The 18,330-nt window shown below is 41.6% G+C and overlaps 2 protein-coding genes across 2 annotated transcripts; one reads left to right on the forward strand and one right to left on the reverse strand.

The window, feature by feature from the left end:
- Window positions 1-3: 3 nt before the first annotated feature.
- Csl4 (exosome component 1 Csl4) lies at window positions 4-1,977 on the reverse strand. Its single transcript, XM_074107062.1, has 3 exons — window positions 1,583-1,977; window positions 1,186-1,434; window positions 4-263 (listed from the first exon to the last, which is right to left on the reverse strand). The coding sequence occupies exons 1-3, from the start codon at window positions 1,748-1,750 to the stop codon at window positions 18-20; spliced, it is 663 nt and encodes a 220-aa protein (XP_073963163.1). The 5' UTR covers window positions 1,751-1,977; the 3' UTR covers window positions 4-17.
- A 155-nt stretch (window positions 1,978-2,132) lies between these two features.
- Window positions 2,133-16,996, forward strand: alphaCOP (coatomer subunit alpha). Its single transcript, XM_074107060.1, has 16 exons — window positions 2,133-2,473; window positions 3,207-3,323; window positions 4,730-4,966; window positions 5,176-5,313; window positions 6,171-6,334; window positions 6,870-7,091; window positions 7,875-8,055; window positions 8,885-9,037; window positions 9,896-10,116; window positions 10,787-10,924; window positions 11,717-11,820; window positions 12,417-12,583; window positions 13,587-13,784; window positions 15,198-15,379; window positions 15,859-15,988; window positions 16,670-16,996. Exons 1-16 carry the CDS (start codon window positions 2,246-2,248, stop codon window positions 16,979-16,981), a joined length of 2,892 nt encoding a protein of 963 aa, XP_073963161.1. The 5' UTR covers window positions 2,133-2,245; the 3' UTR covers window positions 16,982-16,996.
- Window positions 16,997-18,330: the final 1,334 nt, after the last annotated feature.

Below are 18,330 nucleotides of genomic sequence, written 5' to 3' on the forward strand. Positions count from 1 at the left end.
AAGTAAAAAATACACGTTTATTTTTTATCACCTTTTTCTTCTGTTTTATCTCCAACAGGGAACAATGCTTTATTGATATTTTCTGGAATGATCCTGGCAACTTTTCGGGGTTCCTTGACTAAAGTTTTAGGGCACTGCATCTCTGACCAACTGATGGGTACCATGCTAACTCCTTGTGGAGAGCCCTCTGCCGTCGCTATGGCCACACCCAGTTCATTCTCTGCTGTAGATATATGATACCAGTGGATTTCTGTCATTGGTAACTGTCAGGTAGGATAAGGAAATGCTACTGCATAAAAATTAAGATCACATTTTTTTATGATTCATGTTGAATCAAACAAGAGCCTTAAGAAATGGTAGTTAAATTAATCATCAGTAATATCCAAAATCTTGCAGAAATAACATAAGTCAGGGTTTACAAAAAGTGCTGCATATTGCCTCATAAACAACTGCTTATAATAGGGGTTCTTAAAAATATAGCATAGAGTTGCAGTGTAAAGCCACCATAACCAGCTCCCTGGGGCAGCATTCCTGGAATGATGCAACTTAGGAATCTTTAAAAAAACGGGCCTTTAGATTTTCAAAGGGCTGGCAACACACCTGTGACAACCCCTTGTTGCGTAACCTGTCTCAGGTGACCCACATACTTGTTTCCCCCTCTTACATAAAAAAATAGTAATCCTTAGCTTACACAATACTCTCAAATTTTGTTTATTTTGAAGTAAATAGCTGAAGCATTTTGTCAAAATATTCACAAGTTAAAGAATAAGAAAACACAATTGCAAAGAATCAATTTGATGTAGGTGCAGGTGTGTTTGGTTTAAAGTATATTACATTTAATTTTAAAATCCAATATTGCTTGATTGATAACACAAAATTTATGAATTAAAAAATAAACACTATTACAGAATGTAATACTACATTCCAACCAAACCATATTATTATGCAGTGTCCTGCGCATGATAGCAGACAGACTGGATTGCCTGTACGTTAACCACTGTTCTCAGCTACATGTGCGGCGCAATACCTAAATTTTGTGTTAGTGATGTTTTGTTATGTATTGTTTGTAGTTGCCCTTCTGTATGTCTTAACTAACACTAGCATAAGTTTTATTCAATTGTATTACTAACTTAATGATCCAAGTTGGTCGAAAAATAAATTATTATTATTATTATAAAAGGATACAACTCTTGCTAGTATAATGTCTCCTGGCCTGAAACTCTTGTAAGGGTCAATTCTGTCTTTATCTGTGGATTTAATATCTTCCTTCTTAAGTACACCTCGGTATGGCCGTGCAAGCACAGATGGACCTACACACAAGATAATGCATTGTACCATTCGGGAATTTACAACTGTCACTTTGGCTGTTACAATATCACCAGCCTTGGGCAGAATGCTTGGAGTCCTTAGACTTTCTACAGTCACTATTTTGGTCTGAAAAAAAAATATACTACCAGATCAAAATACTACCAGAGTTCATAAAACTTTACATTTTAAGTTGTAAGCTTTTATTGTCCGCTTAGTAAGCCACAGAGCTACGCAAACATTTGTATAGTTTTAAGCTAAATAAACTCCTATTTACCTTGAGTTTATCATCTTCCAAAATTTTTAAAACACCTGTCAAAGTAGAATAAATATAGCCTTTAAGTTCATGAGTTCCGGGTCCTGCAGTATGCTCTTTATCGGATATGCTCAATCTCATGCCAGGAATGCATATTTTCCCTATTTCTTGCAATTCTTCTGTAGTCATGTTGTTGTAAAGAGGTTATGTTTTGGTCTTAATTTTGAATAGGTACGTAGGTTAGGTTTTGACAGTAGCTCTTAGCAGAATTAAAGTAATTTTAAATCGTAACGCAAGTAAACAAATGTTGTGTTATATCTTCCTTAAATAAAAGTTCGACAAACAGACCAAATATAAACTTTACGTTGACGTTGACTGACATGCGTACTGACACTTTCTTATTCTGAAGTTTTTCATTGTAGCTTATGTCCCTAATTTTCATTACTTTGTAAATTTAGGTTTTTTTTTTGGTGTTATAGCGTTATTAGCATCTACTGTATATTTTCTTGTTCGCATTCTAGCTTTTTAGCATAAAAGGCATATAAATCAGATTCAATAACCGGTAAATATCGATTCGCACATCCCTGTTTGGACGTGTCACGTCAGCCGGTTTGACATGTCGATCGTTTGTATCTTACCGTGATAGTTGATTTTATTTAAATATCTCTATTTTTTCGTATCAAAATGCTTACAAAATTCGAGACGAAGTCGGCGAGGGTCAAAGGGATATCGTTTCACGCCAAACGGCCATGGGTATTGGCGAGTTTACACAATGGGGTGATTCAGCTGTGGGACTATCGGATGTGTACATTACTGGAGAAATTTGATGAGCATGATGGTCCAGTGCGTGGCATCTGCTTCCACATTCAGCAGCCCTTATTTGTGTCTGGAGGAGATGACTATAAGATCAAGGTGAGGTCAGATACAGCCAGTTAAATATTTGGTTGTCTAGGGAGGACTTTCTATGTACAACATGTTTCGAAGTAATTCGCCTAGCAAATGTTTTCGGCTTTATCTGACGTATTTGTTTTATGAAATAAAACGATTCAATTAGAATTAGTTAATAATTGACTATATCTACTTTGTCTTTTTAATTGGATTCTCAATGTCTGATAAGAATATCCTGAAAATTTGACAACTTTATGGCTTTTCAGTGTTGCCTGTAATTTACGTATAACACTGACGTGTAGTGGTTTTAGTTGTTAATATGCCACCATATCTTTAGCAATGCTTTATTTAAACTTAATTCACATCCATACTTAGGTGTAACTTAATATACAAAATGGAAGCTTAACCCTTTCCTGCACAAGCCCATTTATAAGCGAGTAATTGATTTCCAATCCTCAAAGAGACTCTATATTCACCAGAAATAAGAATAATGAAAGAATAATAAATGAGAATAAGTTTCCTGAATTAATTAGGAAAATTGTTGTGAAAGAATTTGAGAACAGCCTCAAATAAAGCATAAAGCCAACTAAATACTTTCCTTTTTAATTTGTAAGCAGTAAGCCTGTACCTAATTGTCATCGAAACTAAAATCAGAGTTGCCACACACAAAAAAAAAAATGAGTAAATGTAGACCTTTATAATTTATTTATTTTTACCTATATTTATAAAAAATTATTGTATTGTATTGTTTTTCCAGGTGTGGAACTACAAGCAACGCCGCTGTCTATTCACACTGCTGGGACATTTAGACTACATCCGCACCACTTGCTTCCATCATGAGTATCCGTGGATTCTTAGTGCCTCTGATGATCAGGTCAGTATCATCATGGTTATATTTAAATGATTGTTGTTGCCGGAATTTTCGTTATATATTGTGTAGACAAGTGATGGTGAGCCTTATTGAACATGGCATTTTATATGAAAACAAATGGTTTGACTATGATAGCATGTACAGTCAAGGGCAAAGATATCAACACGGCCAAAGTTGCAAAAATATGTATACATTGCCCTAATGTTAAGTGAATAAAGTCGTTTAAGTATATATAAGTTAAGTACATATTTTCGTAGCTTTGGCTGTATCAATATTTTTACCCTTGACTGTATCATTTTTGGCCTAAGGTGCAGTCAAATGCAGTTGTGAGTCGCTCGATTGCAGTGATAAATCTGGTCACCCATTTTGACTGTGATATTGAATTTCCCGCAATTCAAAAAAGTAGCGTTAAGTCGCCGCGTCGAGCAGCACCGATAAGATGGCTTCTTGCAGGAATGATCTTGGCCTTGGAAGCTGATTTTTTAATCTCATTTTAGTAGCAGTCGTGGCAGTGGTACACATAAATGAAATTGGAGTGAATGAAAAAAAAAATTTAACTGTTTTTGCCGAAATTGAAGTTTTTTTTTTAATGGGTTTCACTCTTGCCGTGATAGCAAGACGTATTTTGCCAATGTCGGCATTACACACGTGAGGAGAATGTTCGGTTTATGAAATTTTGATCTTGGGGAAGGAATAGACAGGAGACCTAAAACAAATAACATATGGACGGCACCAAGACCACAAACAAGAAAACATCAAAATAAACAAACAAGATACAAGAGCTTCATTGCTATATGTCATGTGACTAGATTTGAGACTGGAAACGAGCGTCGAGCGATTTCATGTGGCCGCGCCCCTAGTTTTTGCATGGACAATAAAACTCAATAAAGTACACACATTCTATGATTAGTGTTATTCCTAAATTATTTACACTTATTCACCATTTGTGATGTAGGTGGATCATAGATTCTCAACTTTATTGCGCCTTGATTTTTTCCTAAAGCTTCCTCTTTTCTTGATCTTAATAAATCATCATCATCATCATACAAGCCATAGGACATCCACTGTTGGACATAGGCCTTCCCATAACTAAGTAATGCCTTCTTTGGTTCTGTAAGCGCTCTATTGCCTTTGCCTACCTGAAAGCCTTCAAGCCCGCAAGTGAGCATTATCGCTCATTATCTATAAGTGCAAGGGAGAGCGTAATATCTGTAGTGTGGTGTATATATCTGAGGCTCCCCATGAGGCTGACAGTCATATTTGGTGTACTAAAGCCTCGTTAAAATATGAGATTAAGAAAAACAAAACTATAAATTATGTCACATCAATTTATGTATTTTCTGTTCTACAATATCTCGAGCCGTAATTTCTAACAAGTCACAACTGTATCACCTATATCTTCTCCACAGACCATAAGAATATGGAACTGGCAGTCCCGCCAATGCATCAGCGTACTCACCGGCCACAACCACTATGTGATGTGTGCCCAGTTCCACCCAACGGAGGACCTTATTGTGTCAGCGTCACTCGACCAGTCCGTCAGGGTCTGGGACTTCAGCGGGCTGAGGAAGAAGAATGTGGCGCCCGGCCCTGCAGGATTGGCTGAGCATTTGAGGAACCCTCAAGCTACGGATTTGTTTGGACAGGTAAAAACATTCTTTTCTTAGCTTTCCACAACTGTCTTCTTTTGGTTCATTACTTTATCTTATAGATCTGGTTCGATGAAAGTCGTTTGGCTGTCGCCACATCCGTTCGTGTTCTTTTAGATCCGATCCGATGCGAGCCGTTTAGTAGAAATCATGCTATACTATAATGCGCCTGTTTGGCGTGTACTGAAAGGAATGAACTGTTACAGGCGGACGCGGTAGTAAAGCACGTGTTGGAGGGGCACGACCGCGGCGTGAACTGGGCGGCGTTCCACCCGTCGCTGCCGCTCATTGTGTCGGCTGCCGACGATCGCCTGGTCAAGCTCTGGCGTATGAACGATGCTAAGGTGAGCATGGTTACAACACAACACTTTCTATACTACAAAGAATGTGACTATCAAACTCGGAAATTTTACATCCCTATTTTTGAATCTATTTTAACAGAACTCATCATATTTTTCATATCAGCTGTAGGATGTTCATTGTTGGACATAGGTCTCCCCCATAGATCTCCTGTTGCATCTGTTGGAAGCGTCCTGCAACCATTCTCCTATTATGTCTCCATTCGAGAACTTTTTGGCCCCAATGGTCATCTGTTCTCCGTGCTATGTAACCTGCCAATTGCTATTTCAACGAGCTAATCCACTTGGCTATGTCGGTGACCCTTATTCTTTTACGTATCTCCTCATTTCTGATTCGATCGCGTAGAAAAACTTCGAGAGTAACCCTTTCCATAGCTCGCTGAGCAACGAGCCAAGCCTATTAACAAAACCTATATTGAACGACTAGATCAGAGGTTCCCAAATTTTATTTTCTGGTAGACCACTTTAAAGATTTTACTGTATTTTGGTAGACTCCCTACACTAAATTTCTACTTATTTTATTAGCCTGTTAAAGTGTCCCAGTGCTGGGCAAAGGCCTCCCCTTTCTTTTCCGCCATTCGGCCCTATCGAGGGCATGCTCCTGCCACTACTTGATATGCGTCCAAATCGCCCCACCACCTCTTCGGTCTGCGTCTGTTTCGATGACCACCCAATGAACCTTCAACATTCCTACTGTATTCATAAAACTCGTAAAACCCCCTTTTTTCACACCAACGTGGACCCCTGCGGGTGTACGGGTGGACCACATTGGGAACCTCTCTCTGTACAAGATCAAGATGTTTATTATCGTACAATATTTTTTTCAATCTCCCGTCCCCCAGGCGTGGGAAGTGGACACGTGCCGCGGGCACTATAACAACGTATCGTGCGTGCTCTTTCACGCGCGCCACGAGCTGATCCTCTCAAACAGCGAGGACAAGTTCATCCGCGTCTGGGATATGACCAAGCGGACCTGTCTGCACTCCTTCCGGCGCGAGCATGAGCGGTGAGTTAAGTTACTTACTAATTGATTAATCTTGTTGCCGAGTTAATAAAGGCTTGTTCGGACTAGGCAAGTATTTCACTCTAGTAGCTAAACGTGCCTGAACACCAAAAAATTATTTAGTCGAGTCAATTCATTTTATTCTATTTTTTTAGTAGTTTAGTAGTGAGTAGCACCCCCCACCACGCGTCCGTGCTTACTCGGCCGCCGGCTAAACAAGTCCGAACCTGTCGATTTAGTCGAGTTCATTAGTTGGCGTGAAATGTCGTTTGTCGTTTCGTTACTCGACTGTAATGCGAACGATTTTTAGGCAGTAGCGAATAGTTTAGCTACTAAATTACTCGCTTCTAGACTAAAATACTAGCCTAGTCCGAACAAGCCTTAAGAGCCATTGCTTTTTACCCAAGTGTCTGAAGGGAGGGTTGCTTTTCAAGCGTATGTGTATACATATATATAGATGGATGTATGTTTATAATGTAATATTTGCCACAACGTGTTGTTTATCATAACTCTTTTTTTATAAATTGTTTTCATACAGGTACTGGGTGCTGGCTTCCCACCCGACTCTGAATCTGTTCGCCGCGGGCCACGACGCTGGAATGATATTGTTCAAGCTGCAGCGAGAGCGTCCGGCGTATGCCGTGCATAACAACATGCTGTTCTATATAAAGGACAGGCAAATCCGCAAGTTGGACATGCAGACCAACCGCGACTCGCCTGTGATGCAGATTAGAGGTAGCGGCAGGCACCAACCTTACAGGTAATTGAATTATCATCATATCAGCCGCAGGACGTCTATTGTTGGACTGTTGTTGTAGGCCTCCCCATAGACCCGAATGCTTCGACCAGTTTTTTCGTCCATCTCGCTGGTGGACGTCCTTCGACGTCATTGGACGACGTTTCGCTTGCCAATCCGCGGTCTCCACTCGAGAAATTTTCGGCCCCAACGGCCATCTGTTCTCCGTGCTATATGGCCTGCCCATTACCACTTCAACGAATAATTCGTTCGAATATGTGTTTTCGGCTTGGGTATGTAGGTAATTGAATATTAAACCCGTTTTAGCACAATCTGTAAGCGACGTGCTCACCGTAAAATACTTATTTGCCAACCCAATGTATTAGGTTGATGCGCTGCCAGTCGGAAGAGCTAATTTTTGTTTTTGTAAAATATCCACATTTTAGTAACATTTTATTGAAGTGATGTAAGAAAAGTAAATGAATGAATTTATAATGTGTAATAATACAATAAAGAATTACAATCTGTGCCGTGTTTGTACGGTATGTCTGCCCCACGAGCGGCGCCCGCTGCGCGCGCGACGACCTGCTGCTGCACGTGGTCGCGGCGCGCGCAGTACAGATTTCTGTATCTGTATCGTCCGTGTTCATAATAGAATCCAATGTCGTAATGCTGGTCATTACCTATGGTTTTTGAATGCATAATTGAGGATTTACTATATGGGTGTAGATAAAATACTATTGCAAGCCGTCTGACGTAGGGGTTGGCGTGTGATGACGTTGATGATGTGTTGTTTGTTGTTGGCAGCATGTCCCTGAACCACGCGGAGTGGTGCGTGCTGGTGAACTGGCGCGTCGGCGACACCAGCTCGTACGAGCTGTACGCCGGCAAGGAGGGCGGCGACACCGCCGAGCCGCTAAGGGCGCCGGCCACGCACGCCGTCTGGGTCGCCCGGAACCGGTTCGCTGCGCTCGACAAACACAACCAGGTTACTTAGTCTAATCACCCGGGTTCTGCCTTTTCGCAGAATTGTTGTTTGCCGACTGTGTCATTTTACAACTTACAAATTTCTCCGAAAGCAAAAAAAAATCTCAGTGTATTCTTTTATGCTTTTATAGAGCACGGTAGGTTAGGTTTGCTTTATGAAAGTATGCCTTGGCCTCCTAGATGGCCTCCAGTAACAAGTTATTTAGTTAAAAACTTGTGTTGCGGCTCTCGTCATTACCACCTACCCGCTTTAGTTCATAGATTTTTGTTCACCATGTTTGTGTGGTACCCTCTCTTACCTAGATTTAGGATTTAAGTTAAATTAATATTGTTTTTCTTTACAAGTGATTTTGTAAATCATTTGACAAAATAAATATCTTAAACCATAAAGTTCCGAAAAAAACATGGTTTCATATAAAATCGTGACTTGGGAAATGAAACAGTTTGGCAAATGAGATAATTGGGAATCGTAAGTTGGGAAAAGGCAGAGAACTCTAATCATCATATCAGCCGTAGGACGTCTGCTGTTGGATATAGGCCTCCTCCGTTGCTTCGGTTGGAAGCTGCCTGCATCCACCATGAACCTGCGGCTTTCACCAAGATATCCGTCCATCTTGTTGTTGGACGTCCTACAATGTGCTGGTCAATCCGTGGCCTCCGTTCGAGAAATTTTGATTGCCTGCCCATTGCCACTTCAACGAGTTATTCTGCTCGGCTATTCGTTGAGCCTCGTTCTTCTACGTATCTCCTCACTTCTGATTCGATCCCGTAGAGAAACCCCGAGCGTGGCTTTGCATAACACGGCTACTAATAACCATCTGGTTCCTCAGCTCGTCATCAAGAACTTAAAGAATGAGGTGTCGAAGAAGATCTCGACGCCCGCGTGCGAGGAGATCATGTACGCCGGCACCGGGATGCTGCTGCTGCGCGAGCCCGACTGCGTCCAGCTGTTGGACGTCCAGCAGAAGAGGACCATCGCCACGGTAACCGCTTTACAGATTGGACTGACACCACACTATACTGCAAATACGTGGTCGAAGTTGAAAAACAATGGGGCCAAATTTCATGACTCCAAAAATCTCGTGGTTGATATTTTGACATTTTATCCCGATCCCGTGGGAATATCGGTATAACAAGTAGCCTATAAGTTGTTCCAGGTGTCCAGCTATCTACATACCAAATTACATTCAAATCTTTCCAGCCGTTTTACCGTGAAGGAGTAATGAACGTACTCAAACTTTCGCAATCTATAATATAAAAGTGAACCGCCAGAACGGGGGAAAAAAAACGAGACAGAGCAGGATGGCGCTCTACAACACCATTTTGACACGTTTCTCCCAATTATTTCTCTGGAATTTGAAAGCAATTCGATTCTTTGACCTTGGGAATCGGGAAAACTTGAGAAAATATGATATTGGGTGTGAACAGTTTGTTTATTAAGCAAAATAAAATCACAAGTTTGAATTTCGAGTAAAAAACGAGCGATCTATTATCTATGCCAGTGTTGCCATTCAGGGAAAAAGAAATCTATTCATTATCCCGCATTGCAGTCTGAAAATCTCTTTACCCATTCATTGCCGCGCGCCAGATTACGTTGGGCTTAGAGTCATGAGATTTGATTAGAGTAGATAGCTGGATGAAATAACACATAGGCTACTTTATTCCAATATTCCCACGGGATAGTTGTTCTTAACAAAACACCACAATGAAGATTACGATATAAATTTTGGGATTTACCACGGGAATTTTGTAAAATCCCGGAATTTCGATTGTAACTACCAGCCGCGAGTAAACTCTAGTTCATTATATTAGTAGGGTAAAAATTCTTCCTCATTTTTTAGGTGAAAGTCAGCAAATGCCGTTACGCCATCTGGAACGCGGACATGTCTCTGGTAGCCCTCCTCGGGAAGCACACAGTGACTATCTGCACCAAGAAGCTCGAGCAGCTGTGTTCCGTCACCGAAGGGGCGCGGGTCAAGTCGGGTGCGTTCGACGACAGCACGCCGCAGCCGGTCTTCATATACACCACCGCTAACCATATCAAGTACTGCTGTAAGGACGGGTGAGTTAAATGTGTAGTGGCTCGTAGTAGCTGTAAATAGCTGGAAGCATAACGAGCGGCGACTGAGCTGAGCGAGCGAGGCGTTGCCGACACGAAACCCTGAGACCAAGCAACGGTACTTCGCAACTGCCTGTTTTTAACTGTTGTCGTCACTACTTTGAAAAAAAAAACTCGTATCTAAAATCAATATGTCAACAAAATTGAACCTTGACATAGTGTTCATAAAGTTCACTCAGAAAATTATATATTTTGAGGAACGAGTTTTTTTTTTAAGTTGTGACGATTTTGCCGCTTTTGCAGCCAACTTATCTTTTGTTAGTTTAGCTAGATGTTTAGGTAAGTTCTACTCAGGTTATTATGTATATTGAAAAACCAAGGGGTTAGTAGTTGACTGTCATTTCTTTGATAACTATGTTTTGTTAACCCCCGACGCAAAAAGAAGGGTGTTATAAGTTTGACCGCAATGTGTGTGTGCATGCGCGCGTGTGCGTGTGTGTGTGTGTGTGTGTGTGTGTGTGTGTGTGTCTCTGTCTGTGTCACCGTGTCTCTTAAACGGGTGGACCGATTTAATTGCGTTTTTTTTTTATTTGAAATCAGGTTTTCAGGTTAGGTTATTTTATTAATCTTCTATGACGCTAAATAAAAAAATATAATTATTTATTTTTTGCAGAGACTACGGCATAATCCGCACGTTGGACGTGCCAGTGTACGCAGTGAAGGTTATGGCGAGCGAAGCCGGGGCGCGCGTCGTGTGCCTCGACAGAGAGTGCCGACCCAAAGTTCTCAACATAGACCCCACCGAATATAGGTCTGTATGTTCCATGTGCTTGTATATTTAGCTCCAGTGCGGACCACATGCATTTAAAACTTAAAATTTAAAGAAAATTAAGAAATATATAAAAAGAAAAGCATGGATGTTATGGATATAACATTTCGGTACTGGATATGGATACGGACGGATATATAAATGTCAAACATAATACCTGTTTCGGTTACGGTTACGGATGTTAAACTTCTGAACCTAAACTATCCAAGTCGCTTCTGCTCCGAGCCGTCTTGCTCGCTCGCTTCGCTCGCTCTCACAAATTTTAAAGTAAAACTTTGCAATATAAAAATTGGCCAAATGTTATTTGACAATTTGTTATTCGCCTAAGCCAATCATTTGCTACATAATTATTTGCCACATAAAAGTGTGATGAAGTAAAATTTTGCAATATAAAATTGTTGCGTAATAAGAAAAATTCGGAGTAAAGTTATGCCAACGAATTGTTTGCCAAATTAAACTTTGGCGAAAGATTGGTTGCTAAGTGAAATTTGGCGAAACATATTTCGCCGAAAAGGCAGTACACCGTTCTCGCTCCCCTAAACTATTTCCATTACAGCTGCGTTGAGCGGGGATAGGTTGAAGCGTTTCTATTGGTTCATTACAAACACGTCGCAACCAATCCTCGCACATTTTTATCTTATTATCCTGTGTTCTGTTATTTTCATGTGTTTTTATGTACAATACAACACTTTGGGGTTGCGGTCATAACCGCCCCGGGCCTAGCTCCAGCGACAGTTTTTTTTTCTAGCAACGTCACAGTAATAATTGTTGCAGGTTCAAACTGGCTCTAGTGACGCGCCAGTACGATCAAGTCCTTCACATGGTGCGAACAGCCAAGCTCGTGGGGCAGAGCATCATTGCCTACTTACAGGAGAAAGGTAACGCTAAATTACTTTTTAATTTTATAAAATTACTAAATTATACGTTTATAAGCCGATTTGTATGTAGTAGATTTTTTTTTCTATGTGTTTGTGTATTATATTGTTTAAAGCACTGTCTTGTAGGTTCCACTATTTTTGAATTTTAAACTCGCTCTTTGTCGGTCCCTAACTGATCGCTCCTCTCATCCACTCAAAGGTTGACTAGTAGAGATCTCTTAACCCCTGGTATGCTTAAGTGCCAAACTTAAGGCGTTCTTTTCCGGACGCAAAAAGAGGGGTTTTATAAGTTTGCCAGCTATGTGTGTCCGTGTGTTTGTGTATGTGTGTGTGTGTGTCTGTCTGTGGCACCGTAGCTCTTAAACGGGTGGAACGATTTGAATGCGTTTTTTTTTATTTGAAATCAGGTTTTCTAGCGATGGTTCTTAGACATGTTCCATCAAAATCGGTTTAGCCTTTTTTGAGATATTGAACTTTGAAGTGACAGAGTCGGGGGTTTTCCAACTTCTTTTTGCTTAGGTTATGTACAATAAAGAGTTTACATACATACATACACATATTGGGCAAACTTAGTAATTTTAGTACCCGTCCCCCAGGTTACCCGGAGGTAGCGCTCCACTTCGTAAAAGACGCCCGCACGCGCCTCTCCCTCGCCCTCCAGTGCGGCAACATCGAGGTCGCGCTGGAAGCCGCCAAGAGCCTCGACGAGCGCGGCGCCTGGGACAAGCTGGCTGAGGCCGCGCTGCAGACCGGGAACCATCAGGTACTGTCTATGGCTGCTTAATCTAGCTGTACCTGTCGACAAAAGGAGCCCCCCTTAAATATTTATTTTAATTTAGTTATTTGTTTTAAGTGATTATACAACTAAATATTCTGTGAATATTTCAAGTGTCTACCTGTTGCCGTTATTAATATTTTATTCTGTTTTTAGTATTTGTTGTTATAGAGGCCACAGTAATACATAATCTGTGAAAAATTCAAGTTTCTAACTATTACGGCTCAAGACATAGAGCCCTGTGAAAGATACCCGGACAGACAGACAGCAGAGTCTCAATAATAGGGTTCCGTTGGCACCCTTCGGGTACGGAACCCTATGAACGAAAATAATCATTTTGGTTCTATCAGTACCACCACCTTACAATAATAAGGCTGCGTTCCACATGCGCGACGATGTGGTGGCAGAAATGTGTTTGTAATTAAATGAACCAATAGAAACGCTTCATTTACCTATCCTAGCTCCGCTCAACTGTTTCAACTAGAGCTGTGCGAGGATGTGTAAATGTAGCGTTTTTATTGGTTCATGAATAACCCAGACAACAAAAAGTTGGAAAACCCCCGACTTTGTCACTTCAAAGTTCAATATCTCAAAAACGGCTGAACCGATTTTGATGAAACATATCTACAATCCATATCTATGTCGCGGGATCGCGTTGGATGCGAAAAGCACAAGACCGGTCTGAGTAGAGAGCCTTGGGGGAGGCCTATGTCCAGCAGTGGACATCTTTCGGCTGACATGATGATGATGATATCTAAGAACCATCCTTAGAAAACCTGCTTTCAATTAAAAAAAACCGCATTCATATCGGTCCGCCGTTTAAGAGCTACGGTGCCACAGACAGACAGACAGACACACACAGACACATAGCGGTCAAACTTATAACACCCCTCTTTTTGGGGGGGGGGGGGTTAAAGACCCATACCTCGCAACATATCCTCGCCCATCTCTGGTGGGAACGCAGCCTAATTCTCTATTGTATTGTCAACAGATAGTAGAGATGTGCTACCAACGCACGAAGAACTTCGACAAGCTCTCGTTCCTGTATCTGATCACGGGCAACCTGGACAAGCTGCGGAAGATGATGAAGATTGCGGAGATCCGCAAGGACACCTCCGCGCAGTTCCAGGGCGCGCTGCTGCTGGGAGACGCCGCTGAGAGGGTCCGGCTGCTCAAGAATGCTGGACAGGTTAGAATAACCCTTTAAGGGTGAAGACCAAAGAGTTGCACAGCGTTAAAGCTGCGTTAGCACGTAGTTTTAATTTCCATTAGCTTTTTCCAACCTGACTACGAACCTTCAGGTCACGGGTTCGATTCCCGGCCGGGGTAGATATTTGTATGAATAATACGAATGTTTGTTCTCGGGTCTTGGGTGTTTAATATGTATTTAAGTATGTATTTAACTATATAAGTATGTTTATCCGTTGCCTAGTACAAGCTTTGCTTAGTTTGGGACTAGGTCAATTTGGTGTCAAGTGTCCCATGATATTTATTTATTTATTTATTGTGACACGAAAATTATCCATACAAATGTATGCACGTAAATGTGTGCATATAAACGTTTAGTTAGATGAGTCCAGGGCGCGCTGCTGCTGGGAGGTGCTGCTGAAGAATGCTGGACAGGATACAATCTAACCCCTTTGACGTTTAGTTAGATTAATCCTATTTACCCCCAGTTTCGCCGCTTATGGATAATTTTTATGTGACAGATATTTGTGATGCCAACTCTGTTTATGTTGTCTGAATAAACAGAGACGGCATTACGTTTATCCGTCAATTAAAATTTATCTATGAGTGGTGAAACCAGCCCTTAATTGCTATAACTATTTAATGTTATAATTATAAATAATAACGATCGCTGGGCCAAAATCACCACTGATTGGATTCCAAGCGAGGGACACCGCGCTCCTAGGGGGTGGCATTTGTTTAATATTAGACGATCTACCACCTGATGATGATGATGATGATGATGATATAGAATAGAAAAGGCAAAGCTGCGCTCCAGTAATCAAACAAAACAACAATAGTAGATTATTGTCGTGGCCTGGAAGTACCAATTGCTGGCTGAGCAGTAGCGAGTCCGTTTAACTAATACGAAGTCAGCAATTGCTATCCAGCCGAGACTTATAGTTAGAAAAGCTTTATATTTAAAGCTTTTCTTCAAAAATGATGAATAATTCTGAAATAGACTAAACTTTTTTAAAAATATATCATAACATTTAATTTTATTCCAATTATTTTTCTTATGCTTTTCCCCGCCTTTTCATTAAAAATAAACTGCAGCTGTATTTTTCCACCGAAAACACCACAAGCTGTTTCAGACCCAATAAAAAAAGTCCGAAGTTCCAACAAAATATCTGACACCGCCCATTAGATTGGCTGTATTCGACTTGTGCCAACATTTCCATGGCCTTTTAAACTTTTTAAAAAAAGTTGCTGACTGATTGCAGGCGCGCTAATTTATTATTGTCGAGCTAGCGCGTCAGCAATCTTTTAACTTTTAATTTTTATGCACTTCACTTTCTGATATGTAAAGAATAATGTCAACTTTTACGGACATTTTGAGGAAAACTAATTAAATAAATTCTACTATCTCTTCCAGATATCCTTAGCATACCTGACCGCGGCCAACCACAAGCTCGACGAGGAAGCGGTGGCCTTGAAGGCCCAGTTAGAAGAGTCCGGGGCCGCGGTCCCCGAGGTGACGCCGCAGCAGAAGGTGCTCCGTCCGCCGCTGCCCGTGCTCGCCGCGCAGCCCAACTGGCCGCTGCTGGCTGTGTCCAAGTCAGTACATTCTAGGCTTATACATTAGCTATGGTAGACTTATTTCAACCCAACTGGCCGCTGCTGGCTGTGTCCAAGTCGGTACATTCAAGGCTTATACATTAGCTATGGTAGACTTATTTCAACCCAACTGGCCGCTGCTGGCGGTGTCCAAGTCAGTACATTCAAGCCATATACTTATTTCACGGTGATACCGACGGAACAGCTCTGCGTCTTTCGAAATTCATTGTGTAATTACATCATCTAAAATCCTAAAGGAAAACATTGCGAGGAAACCTGCACAAATCTGCGAAGCAATTCAATAGTGTGCGTGCAGTTCCCAATTTGCAATGGGCCCGCGTGGGAACTACGGCCCAAGCCCTTTCATTCTGAGAGATCTTTGCCCAGCAGTGGAACGTATATAGGCTGGGATGATGATTCCTTTTAGACTTTATTTGTTTGGACTCGTTCCCATTCTGAACAAAGACTTATTGTCGTAGGAGTTTGTTCGAAGTGGCGAGCGCGGCCCGCGCCGGCGGGTTGGACACTGGAGTCGCCGCGGCCATCGACGAGCCGCTCGAGGCTGCCGGCGCCTGGGGAGACGACGACGACGTCTTAGACGAGAACAAGGTAACACAACAGCTATATGGAGGTTGAAAATAGTAGATTGTACAACAAGAGCATAAAACGAGCCATTTTACACGAGACGTTTATACTATAGCCACCCGAGCCGGAGCGGCGAGGGCGGATAGACACGTCGAGGGGAAAATGGTTTTAATGCTCGAGTTTTACACTCTGCTTTTCACTTCGATTGATAGGAAATTAAATAGCATCAGTGGCACCTATTATTTTTCATGCATAATGCTATATAATTATAATTTTTTAGTTTTATTGATTTATTTTGATTGAGATTGTTTTTTGGAATCTTTTTGTATTTTTATTTCAATCCAATTTTTACTTTTTACGGTCATCCCCGTAAAACCGTATTTTGAAATTTCAAACTGAAATATAGAATGCACAGAAAAAACAGAAAAAATTATATATTAATATATATTATTTTATTGATTTTCATTGATTTTTAGTTTTATATAAATTAAAAATAATTAAAAAAATATATAGACACTTTTTTTGTTTGTGGGTGTTGACACCTGATTACCTGGTCTTAGACGGAGATTTTACTTCATGCACTAGAGCACAAAAGTCATTTTATGTCGCCTAGATCCAGCATAAATACGAATTTAACGAGCATGAGAAGTAAAGATATTTCACAGGGCCACTGGTGTAGTAGAACTAACTGGTGGTTATTTGCAGGAGGAAGAAGGCGACAACGAGCCGATGGAGGACGCGTGCGACGACGGCGGCTGGGACGTCGGCGACGAGGACCTGGACCTGCCAGAGGAGCTCGCGCCCGTCTCCGGTACCACCACACTTGTTTGCATCATCATCATCATATCAGCCTTACGACCTGGCCACGTACTCGCGCGACTTGCGGCAGCGGCAGCGGTGAGCGGCGAGCGGCCAAAACAAATTCAAAAGACGCTTGAAGCATGCCACGAGCCACCGCGGCCGGTGGCAGCTCGGCGCGGGGCGGCGCGCGGGGGGAACAACGATACGGCCTATTAGGAGGCATGCCACGATCAGAAAATGAAATGAAAATGAAAATGAAAAGATTTATTCGGGACACACACATATAAATAATAGATACAGAACAATAACATAATAATAATATGTGATATATAAAATAAAATGAAATTAACAAATACAAAAATAATTAAAAAAGAGAAAAAAATATATATTTATACTTATATATGCGCTCGAAATGGTCCCGCCTCAGCATAAAATGCGGACTCCTTTAGTGGAGCCAGCGCTGGTCTTCCGGCGAGACCATTTTTAGACGGTCACCGTGTCGTGTCGCGCAACACAGTCCTACGCGTTACGCTGAACGCAGCGTTGTGCCCGAGTCGGGGCAGCGCCGTCTGGCGGCGAACACACCGACTCAAATTGACAACTACTAACCAAAGAGAATAAAAACCACGTCAACCAATCATGCAAGGCCATGTGCACAACCAACATGGCTGCCTGCCCTGAGTTATTCGATTACAATCACATTTTAAACACAAGATACAATCGAAACAAAACATTTAAACAACCAAACAAAATAGAGTACAAGGTATGAATATCATTGTGTGCTGTGTACAAGTAAAAATCTTCTTGTTCAATTCCAACCACTATTGGGGACATAAAAAAAAGCGGCGCGAACGGCGTTATTGGCGAGACGCATCGGCCGGTAAAACAAGGAACAAAATTTTTTAGACGACTCGCGCGCGACAAAATGGATACAAAACTATTTATCACCGAAATTTTAAATATGCCCGCCATATGACTGTCGAAACATCCTCAGCATGTGATCAAAAGACTACTTTTTAACCGACTTCAAAAAAAGGAGGAGGTTATCAATTCGGCTGTATTTTTTTTTATGTTTAGTTCGTGCACTCCTCTGATATTCAAAATCTCCTGCTTGAAATATGAGCTCCTTTTGAGGCACTGAAGAGCAATTTTCGATAACACCGTTTTAAGTACGCCCCTTCGGCTCGATACCGCTGTCCGCTGAAACTACTGCGAAGTACGTGGCATGCTCGCCGCTCCGCTCTCTCGCGCCGCCCGCCGCCCCGCTCACCGCTAAGACCAAAGTCGTGGCCAGGCCCTTAGGACGTCCACTGTTGGACTAGGCCTCCCCCATGGGCCTTCAGCTGCTTCTTCTGGAAGCGGCCTGCATCCACCGTGAACCCGCGGCTTTGGCTATCCGTCTATCTCGTTGGTGGACGTCATACGCAGCGCTTGCACTTTACGTCACCTGCTGTTTATTTTGATAATTTGATATATTTTTAGGTGAAACTATTAATTAGATTAGACGAACTTTTTGATCTTGCTATGTATAGTTAAGTATACTTCTCATTATTAGAGTATCCGTG

This window comes from Choristoneura fumiferana, chromosome 25 (assembly GCF_025370935.1).
Source record: "Choristoneura fumiferana chromosome 25, NRCan_CFum_1, whole genome shotgun sequence".
Lineage (NCBI taxonomy): Eukaryota > Metazoa > Arthropoda > Insecta > Lepidoptera > Tortricidae > Choristoneura > Choristoneura fumiferana.

What these genes read in the sequence shown, in the direction of transcription:
- Csl4 (XM_074107062.1), bottom strand. Translation starts at nt 1,750, where the DNA reads ATGACTACAGAAGAATTGCAAGAAATAGGGAAAATATGCATTCCTGGC. An exon ending in TGGAAGATGATAAACTCAAG is followed by an intron (nt 1,435 to 1,582) that starts GTAAATAGGAGT and finishes TTTTTTTTTCAG; the next exon opens with ACCAAAATAGTGACTGTAGA. An exon ending in ACATTATACTAGCAAGAGTT is followed by an intron (nt 264 to 1,185) that starts GTATCCTTTTAT and finishes CCTACCTGACAG; the next exon opens with TTACCAATGACAGAAATCCA.
- alphaCOP (XM_074107060.1), top strand. Translation starts at nt 2,246, where the DNA reads ATGCTTACAAAATTCGAGACGAAGTCGGCGAGGGTCAAAGGGATATCG. An exon ending in TTCCGGCGCGAGCATGAGCG is followed by an intron (nt 6,335 to 6,869) that starts GTGAGTTAAGTT and finishes GTTTTCATACAG; the next exon opens with GTACTGGGTGCTGGCTTCCC. An exon ending in AGAAGAGGACCATCGCCACG is followed by an intron (nt 9,038 to 9,895) that starts GTAACCGCTTTA and finishes CTCATTTTTTAG; the next exon opens with GTGAAAGTCAGCAAATGCCG.